Source organism: Salvelinus fontinalis, chromosome 33 (assembly GCF_029448725.1).
Source record: "Salvelinus fontinalis isolate EN_2023a chromosome 33, ASM2944872v1, whole genome shotgun sequence".
Taxonomy (NCBI): domain Eukaryota; kingdom Metazoa; phylum Chordata; class Actinopteri; order Salmoniformes; family Salmonidae; genus Salvelinus; species Salvelinus fontinalis.
In genome coordinates this window covers 20,816,781-20,826,421 of record NC_074697.1, presented here as the reverse complement: position 1 = coordinate 20,826,421, position 9,641 = coordinate 20,816,781, and the positions used below count along the sequence as shown (strand labels likewise).

The 9,641-nt window shown below is 47.2% G+C and overlaps 1 protein-coding gene across 2 annotated transcripts in view; it reads right to left on the bottom strand.

The window, feature by feature from the left end:
* The window catches only part of LOC129831799 (calsyntenin-2-like), a 681,146-nt gene that overhangs the window by 107,386 nt on the left and 564,119 nt on the right, over positions 1–9,641 (bottom strand). For both annotated transcript variants that reach the window (XM_055895258.1, XM_055895259.1), the window contains exon 9: positions 6,069–6,231. In XM_055895258.1, coding sequence (XP_055751233.1) covers positions 6,069–6,231 — 163 coding nt within the window. The remainder of the gene's footprint in view (positions 1–6,068; positions 6,232–9,641) is intronic.

The following is a 9,641-nucleotide window of genomic DNA, read 5'->3' as shown; positions in this document are numbered from 1 at the left end:
GACCTTGAGCCAGTGAGTCTGGCGACGAGTATGTGGCGAGGGCCAGCCGACTAGAGCATACAGGTCGCAGTGGTGGGTGGTATAAGGGGCTTTGGTAACAAAACGGATGGCACTGTGATAGACAGCATCCAGTTTGCTGAGTAGAGTGTTGGAAGCTATTTTGTAGATGACATCGCCGAAGTCGAGGATCGGTAGGATAGTCAGTTTTACAAGGGTAAGTTTGGCGGTGTGAGTGAAGGATGCTTTGTTACGAAATAGAAAGCCGATTCAAGATTTTATTTTGGATTGGAGATGTTTAATATGAGTCTGGAAGGAGAGTTTACAGTCTAGCCAGACACCTAGGTATTTATAGTTGTCCACATATTCTAAGTCAGAACCGTCCAGAGTAGTGATGCTAGTCGGGCGGGCGGGTGCTGGCAGCGACTGGTTGAAAAGCATGCATTTGGTTTTACTAGTGCTTATGAGCAGTTGGAGGCCACGGAAGGAGTGTTATATGGCATTGAAGCTCGTTTGGAGGTTAGTTAACACAGTGTCCAAGGAAGGGCCAGATGTATACAGAATGGAGTTGTCTGCGTAGAGGTGGATCAGGGAATCACCCGCAGCAAGAGCGACATCGTTGATATATACAGAGAAAAGAGTCCTGCCTGGCCCCTGCCTGGCCTCACATGCTCTGGGTAGGCAGGCCCTTCCCTTCAGCATGCACTGCATGGTCTGCGTGATGAACACACACAGAGTGCACACTCTCAATCCGCTGACATGAAGAATAGTCCATTGACTGTATTGACACATTCTGATTTTTTTCCATGAAACTTCTTTCTGTTTTCCTTCCCTTATTACTTGTTGATTTCTTTCCCTCTAAAATGCCAATTCCATCACACAGTTTTTACATCCCCATTCTTTCCATTCTGTCACCGCTAGCTCAGAGAAGCTAAGCATTATGCTAATGAGCACTTATAAAACGATAATGTAAAACGAACAAATCAAGTCGCAAATTCCTTCACAGCCAGGGAGAATAATCAATCTTCAGCTGTGATTACCCCAGAAAGCAGCCAGACTCCTCTTGAAGTTTGAAGCAACTTTCACTAGAGCTTGTCAGTGGCACATTGAGCTCGTCAATAAGGCGGTCGCTCGCAGCTAAAGCCTTTGAAAAGGCAACTGTCAGAGCTAATAGCGCTGTGTAAAGATAACAGGGTGGTTACTGAGGGCTTAGTTCTCTTCAGAGAGGCCTAATGGTCGCTGACCTCCTCCTCTATTCAAGGTCTTCTAATCCTTTCTTCAGGGCTACACAACTCCATCTGCCATTCAACTCCATCTGCCATTCAACTCCATCTGCCATTCAACTCCATTAGCCATTCAACTCCATCTGCCATTCAACTCCATTAGCCATTCAAATCCATCAGCCATTCAACTCCATCTGCCATTCAACTCCATCTGCCATTCAACTCCATCTGCCATTCCACTCCATCTGCCATTCAACTCCATCTGCCATTCAACTCCATCTGCCATTCCACTCCATCTGCCATTCAACTCCATTAGCCATTCAACTCCATCTGCCATTCAACTCCATCTGCCATTCCACTCCATCTGCCATTCAACTCCATCTGCCATTCCACTCCATCTGCCATTCCACTCCATCTGCCATTCAACTCCATCTGCCATTCAACTCCATCTGCCATTCCACTCCATCTGCCATTCAACTCCATTAGCCATTCAACTCCATCTGCCATTCCACTCCATCTGCCATTCAACTCCATTAGCCATTCAACTCCATCAGCCATTCAACCCTATCTGCCATTCAATTCCATCCGCCATTCAACTCCATCTGCCATTCAACTCCATCAGCCATTCAATGAAAGAGAAGAAAAAAACAGCAGTTATAGCAGCTGAAAGGAGAAAAAAATGACTTGCTCGTTGTCTTTTCCTTTCCTCCTCTCTTCTCCTCACCTCCTCTCCTCTCCTCCACTCGTCTCCTCACCTCCTCTCATTTCCACCTCTCTTCTTCTCAACTCCTCTCCTCCTCTCTTCTCCTCACCTCCTCTCCTTTTCTCCTCTTTCTTCACCTCCTCTCCTTTTCTCCTCTCCTCTCCTCTCCTCTCCTTTTCTCCTCTCCTCTCCTCTCCTCTCCTCTCCTCTCCTCTCCTCTCCTCTCCTCTCCTCTCCTCTCCTCTCCTCTCCTCTCATCTCATCTCATCTCATCTCATCTCATCTCATCTCATCTCATCTCATCTCATCTCATCTCATCTCATCTCATCTCATCTCATCTCATCTCATCTCATCTCCCCTCCCCTCCCCTCCCCTCCCCTCCCCTCCCCTCCCCTCCCCTCCCCTCCCCTCCTCTCCTCTCCTCTCCTCTCCTCTCCTCTCCTCTCCTCTCATCTCATCTCATCTCATCTCATCTCATCTCATCTCATCTCATCTCATCTCCTCTCCTCTCCTCTCCTCTCCTCTCCTCTCCTCTCCTCTCCTCTCCTCTCCTTCCATCTTCTCCTCACCTCCTCTCCTTTCCTCCTCTCTTCTCCTCACCTCATCTCCTCTTCTCCTCTCCTCTCTTCTCACCTCTCCTCTCCTTTCCTCCTCTCTTCTCTTCTCCTCACCTCCTCTCCTCCTGTCATTCCACCCTGTTGAAAATGGCTTGATCTATCTCTGCACATAATTTAGGGCTACGCATCATTAGACACATTCATACAGTCATCTAGCTAATAGTTGGCTCTACTGTAGGAGAAGTGACCTGTTATCCATTTTTAACTGGGCATCAGGCGTTGTTGGAGACAGCTTGATTGTATCTCCACTTTTCATCTTCATTGTGCATCGAAGATGGATTAAAAGCTTCCGGCAGTTAGGTTCATTCACTGTCAAAAATACACATTATGCACACAGCACTTCGAAGACAGCCATTGTTATCTTTGGTCTGGAGAGAGAAAATCTGACACTACTTGTCCAGTCGGCCTAATTGATCAACTGTCAGGTCAGATCCCCAAAACATTTTCTCACATCGAACCAGTCAATAGGGGCACATAACAGGGGCAAGACAATGGTTGCGGATCGTCATCATTTTTATCATCGTCATCATTTTCCAGCCAGGTCACCCATGATACAAGTCAGTATTCGATGTCCATCCATGTCTGAGGACATTGGGAGATGATGTGGAAACCAGCCACTGGGGGCAACAGTGAGCGCTGTTACCTTCAGGTAGGTTTAGGTTTTGCCAAGGTGCTGTGGATGGGCATGACAGACGGACGTGAGCATCTGGCTCCAGTCAAAAGTTTGGACACACCTTCTTATTCAAGGGTTTTCTTTATTTTTACTATTTTCTACATTGTAGAAAAATAGTGAAGACATCAACATTTTGAAATAACACATATGGAATCATGTAGTAACCAAAAAAGTGTTAAACAAATAAAAATAGATTTTAGATTTTAGATTCTTCAAAGTAGCCACCCTTTGCCTTGATGACAGCTTTGCACACTCTTTGTCACGTTCCTGACCTGTTGTCTGTTATTTTTGTATGTGTTTAGTTGGTCAGGGCGTGAGTTGGGGTGGGCATTCTCTGTTTTGTGTTTCTATGTTTAGGTCATTGGTAATTAGCCTTATATGGTTCTCAATCAGAGACAGGTGTTTGACGTTTCCTCTGATTGGGAACCTTATAAAGGTAGGGTGTTCACACTGTTTGTTTGTGGGTGGTTGTCTTCCGTGTCTGTATGTATGTTCGTACCACACAGGACTGTAGCGTTTTTGTTTGTAGTCTATACCTGTTTGTGCGTTCTTCGTGTTATTTGTAAGTTCTCTAGTTCAGGTCTGTCTTCGTTCGTTTTGTTATTTTGTAATTATTCCAAGTGTTGTTTCGTCTTCGTCTTTGTCGTTTAATAAATTCATTATATTTTCTAAACCCGCTGCATGTTGGTCTGATCCCTACTCCTCCTCTTCGGACGAAGAGGAGGAGAACAAGCGTTACAGAACCACCCACCAACGAAGGATCAAGCAGCGGGTTAACGGACAGCAGCAGGTGTACAAGGAGGAATGGACATGGGAGGAAATCCTAGACGGAGAAGGACCCTGGGCAGAACCAGAGGAGTGTCGCCGCCCCAAAGCGGAGCTGGAGGCAGCGAAAGCGGAGAGGCGGCGATATGAGGAGGCAGCACGGAAACAAGGCTGGAAGCCCGCAAGTCAAACCCAAAAATTTCTTGGGGGGGCTTTCGGGGAATATAGTTGGGTCAGTCAGGGGACTTGAGCCAGCTCCTCCTGCTTTACATAAGGAGCCGGTGAGGGCGGATTTGGAGGTGAGTGACGCAGAGACAGTAAAGGAGTTAATGGAGAAATTGAAGGAGAAAGATATGAGGGATGTACTGGTTTGGTGCATGAGGCACGGCATCCGTCCGAATGAACGTATTGGTGAGTTAATGTCACTGGGAACAGCTCTCCATACTCGTCCTGAGGTGCGTGCTAGCCGTCTGGTTAAGACAGTGCCTACACCACGCACCAAGCCTGTTTGTTTGTGGGTGGTTGTCTTCCGTGTCTGTATGTATGTTCGTACCACACGGGACTGTAGCGTTTTTGTTTGTAGTCTATACCTGTTTGTGCATTCTTCGTGTTATTTGTAAGTTCTCTAGTTCAGGTCTGTCTTCGTTCGTTTTGTTATTTTGTAATTATTTCAAGTGTTGTTTCGTGTTCGTCTTTGTCGTTTAATAAATTCATTATGTTTTCTAAACCCACTGCATGTTGGTCTGATCCCTACTCCTCCTCTTCGGACGAAGAAGAGGGGAACAAGCGTTACACTCTTGGCATTCTCTAAACCGGCTTCATGAGGTAGTCACCTGGAATTTATTTCCTTCTTAATGCATTTGAGCCAATCAGTTTTGTTGTGACAGGTTAGGGGTGGTATACAGAAGATAGCCCTACTTGGTAAAAGACGAAGTCCATATTATGGCAAGAACAGCTCAAATAAGCAAAGAGAAACGACAGTCCATCATTACTTTAAGACGGAACATTTCAAGAACTTTGAAAGTTTCTTCAAGTGCAGTCACAAAAACTATCAAGTGCTATGATGAAACTATCTCTGATGAGGACCGCCACAGGAAAGGAAGACCCAGAGTTACCTCTGCTGTAGAGGACTCGTTCATTATAGTTACCAGCCTCAGATTGTAGCCCAAATAAATGCTTCAAAGTTCAAATAACATACACATCTCCACATCAACTGTTCAGAGGAGACTGCGTGAATCAGACCTGGAAGGCTTTTCCAACAGTCTTGAAGGAGTTCCCACATATGCTGAGCACTTGTTGGTGCTTTTCCTTCACTCTGCGGTCCAACTCATCCCAAGCCATCTCAATTGGGTTGAGGTCCTTTGATTGTGGAGGCCAGTTCATCTGATGCAACACTCCATCACTCTCCTCCTTGGGAAAGTATACCTTACACGGCCTGTAGGTGTGTTGGGTTGTCCTGTTGAAAAACCAATGATATTCTCACTAAACGCAAACCAGATGGGATGGCGCATCGCTGCAGAATACTATGGTAGCCATGCTGGTTAAATGTGCCTTGAATTTTAAATAAATCACAGACAGTGTCACCAGCAAAGCACTCCCTCACCATCAGACTTCCTCTTCCATGCTTCACGGTGGGAACTACACATGTGGAGATCATCCGTTCACCTTCTCTGCGTCTCACAAGGACAAAAGCCGTTGGAACCAAAAATCTCAAATTTGGACAAAGGACAGAATACCACCGGTCTAATGTCCATTGCTCATGTTTCTTTGCCCAAGTAAGTATCTTCTTCTTATTGGTGTCCTTTAGTAGTTGTTTCTTTGCAGCAATCGACCATGAAGGCCTGATTCACACAGTCTCCTCTGAACAGTTGATGTGGAGATGTGTCTGTTACTTGAACTATGTGAAGCATTTATTTGGGCTACAATCTGAGGCTGGTAACTCTAATGAACTTATCCTCTGTAGCAGAGGTAACTCTGAGTCTTCCTTTCCTGTTGCGGTCCTCATCAGAGATAGTTTCATCATAGCGCTTGATAGTTTTTGTGACTGCACTCATCATCATTGTAATTGTCATCATCACAATCATCATCACCTTGCCAGCAGGCGCCCACAGTGAGCTGTACATCAATCTGAGAGGGGTGGATCGGCCAATCGTCTGTCACCAGGTAAGGGTCGTAGGTCACTCCGTCCACGTAGAGTGTCACCACAGGAAACTCCACGTTAATGACGTAATAGTGCCACTCCTTATCACAGATCTGCATCGGAAAGAGAGAAAGAGAAAGAGGGAGGGAGAGAGAGGTGAAATACCACAGTGTGTCACCACAGCAGCAAGATTTGTGACCTGTTGCCACAAGAAAAGGTCAACCAGTGAAGAACAAACCCCATTGTAAATATAACCCACATTTATGCTTATTTATTTTCCCTTTTATACTTTTTTGTACATCGTTACAACACTGTGAGCTGTACATATATATATATAATATGACATTTGAAATGTCTTTATTATTTTGGAACTTCTGTGAGTGTAATGTTTACTGTTCATTTTTACTGTATTTTCACTTTTGTACATTATCTACCTCACTTGCTTTGGCAATATTAACATATGTTTCCCATGGAAATAAAGCCCCTTTGAATTGAATTGAGAGAGAGAGAGAGAGTGAGAGGGAGAGAGAGAGAGAGAGAGACAGAGCAAGAGAGGGAGATCGAAATAGAAACAGAGAGAGAGTGAGAGAAAGTGAGAGAGGGCGAGAAGAAGAGTGAAAGAGAGAAATAGTGAATGAAAGAAAGAGAGAGAGGGAGAGAGAGAGGGAGAGAAAGATAGGGAGATAAAGAGAGAGAGAGGGACAAACTGAGCTGCACTTCCTAACCTCCTGCCAAATGTATGACCATATTAGAGACACGTATTTCCCTTAGATTACACAGATCCACAAAGAATTTGAAAACAAATCAAATTTTGATAAACTCCCATATCTACTGGGTGAAATACCACAGTGTGCCACCACAGCAGCAAGATTTGTGACCTGTTGCCACAAGAAAAGGTCAACCAGTGAAGAACAAACATCTTTGTAATTACAACCCAAATGTATGTTGTATTTACAATGGTGTTTGTTCTTTGTTGGTTGCTCGATGTGCACATCGTTACAACACTGTATACAGACATAATGACATTTCTATTGTCTCTATTCCTTTGGAACCTTTGTGAGTGTAATGTTTACTGTTCATTTTATATTGTTCATTTCACAATTTTTTATTTTCTATTTCACTTGCTATGGCAATGTTAACATATGTTTCCCATGCCAATAAATCCCATTGAATTGAATTGACAGAGAGAGAGAGAGAGAGAAAAGGGGAGATATAAGAAGGGGCTGTTAGATAAACATAAGTACAAGACGCTCCATCAGCTCTTTCTTTATAAGGAGAACATAATTACTGTTTTGAGGCAGTTACAGTATAAAGGCTTCTGCTGGGTCTGTCCTTTGGTTGTGGTTGAGGAAGAGCTGATGGAGGTTTAATAGCCCCCTTGCAGAGTGTCTGTCTGAGTGGGGCTGAACACACTTCTAATGGTGCTCCTGCTAGGACAGCAGATGGGTGAGCCGTCACCTCAATTAGGACATGATGAGCACTGCACCAAATCTGACACATTCAGTGACTGGCAAGCACAGAGGTCAACACACACAATTAGCACCAACATGCAAACAGTCACATTGTAGAGATGAATAGTAGAAAATATACTTTAGCCCCACTGTCTAGGGGGTAGTCCTGCCACTCTCCAGGGGGTAGTCCTGCCATTCTCTAGGGGGTAGTCCTGCCATTCTCTAGGGGGTAGTCCTGCCACTCTCTAGGGGGTAGTCCTGCCATTCTCTAGGGGGTAGTCCTGCCACTCTCTAGGGGGTAGTCCTGCCATTCTCTAGGGGGTAGTCCTGCCATTCTCTAGGGGGTAGTCCTGCCATTCTCTAGTGGGTAGTCCTGCCACTCTCTAGGGGGTAGTCCTGCCATTCTCTAGTGGGTAGTCCTGCCATTCTCTAGGGGGTAGTCCTGCCATTCTCTAGGGGGTAGTCCTGCCATTCTCTAGGGGGTAGTCCTGCCATTCTCTAGGGGGTAGTCCTGCCATTCTCTAGGGGGTAGTCCTGCCACTCTCTAGGGGGTAGTCCTGCCATTCTCTAGGGGGTAGTCCTGCCACTCTCTAGGGGGTAGTCCTGCCACTCTCTAGGGGGTAGTCCTGCCATTCTCTAGGGGGTAGTCCTGCCATTCTCTAGGGGGTAGTCCTGCCACTCTCTAGGGGGTAGTCCTGCCATTCTCTAGGGGGTAGTCCTGCCACTCTCTAGGGGGTAGTCCTGCCATTCTCTAGGGGGTAGTCCTGCCATTCTCTAGGGGGTAGTCCTGCCATTCTCTAGGGGGTAGTCCTGCCACTCTCTAGGGGGTAGTCCTGCCATTCTCTAGGGGGTAGTCCTGCCATTCTCTAGGGGGTAGTCCTGCCATTCTCTAGGGGGTAGTCCTGCCATTCTCTAGTGGGTAGTCCTGCCATTCTCTAGGGGGTAGTCCTGCCATTCTCTAGGGGGTAGTCCTGCCATTCTCTAGGGGGTAGTCCTGCCATTCTCTAGGGGGTAGTCCTGCCATTCTCTAGTGGGTAGTCCTGCCATTCTCTAGGGGGTAGTCCTGCCATTCTCTAGTGGGTAGTCCTGCCACTCTCTAGGGGGCAGTCCTCTCTAGGGGGTAGTCCTGCCATTCTCTAGTGGGTAGTCCTGCCATTCTCTAGGGGGTAGTCCTGCCATTCTCTAGTGGGTAGTCCTGCCATTCTCTAGTGGGTAGTCCTGCCATTCTCTAGGGGGTAGTCCTGCCATTCTCTAGTGGGTAGTCCTGCCATTCTCTAGGGGGTAGTCCTGCCATTCTCTAGTGGGTAGTCCTGCCACTCTCTAGGGGGCAGTCCTCTCTAGGGGGTAGTCCTGCCATTCTCTAGTGGGTAGTCCTGCCATTCTCTAGGGGGTAGTCCTGCCACTCTCCAGGGGGTAGTCCTGCCATTCTCTAGGGGGTAGTCCTGCCATTCTCTAGGGGGTAGTCCTGCCATTCTCTAGGGGGTAGTCCTGCCATTCTCTAGGGGGTAGTCCTGCCATTCTCTAGGGGGTAGTCCTGCCACTCTCTAGGGGGTAGTCCTGCCACTCTCTAGGGGGTAGTCCTGCCACTCTCCAGGGGGTAGTCCTGCCATTCTCTAGGGGGTAGTCCTGCCATTCTCTAGGGGGTAGTCCTGCCACTCTCTAGGGGGTAGTCCTGCCATTCTCTAGGGGGTAGTCCTGCCACTCTCTAGGGGGTAGTCCTGCCATTCTCTAGGGGGTAGTCCTGCCACTCTCTAGGGGGTAGTCCTGCCATTCTCTAGGGGGTAGTCCTGCCATTCTCTAGGGGGTAGTCCTGCCACTCTCTAGGGGGTAGTCCTGCCACTCTCTAGTGGGTAGTCCTGCCATTCTCTAGTGGGTAGTCCTGCCATTCTCTAGTGGGTAGTCCTGCCACTCTCTAGTGGGTAGTCCTGCCATTCTCTAGGGGGTAGTCCTGCCACTCTCTAGGGGGCAGTCCTCTCTAGGGGGTAGTCCTGCCACTCTCTAGGGGGTAGTCCTGCCACTCTCTAGGGGGTAGTCCTGCCACTCTCTAGGGGGTAGTCCTGCCACTCTCTAGG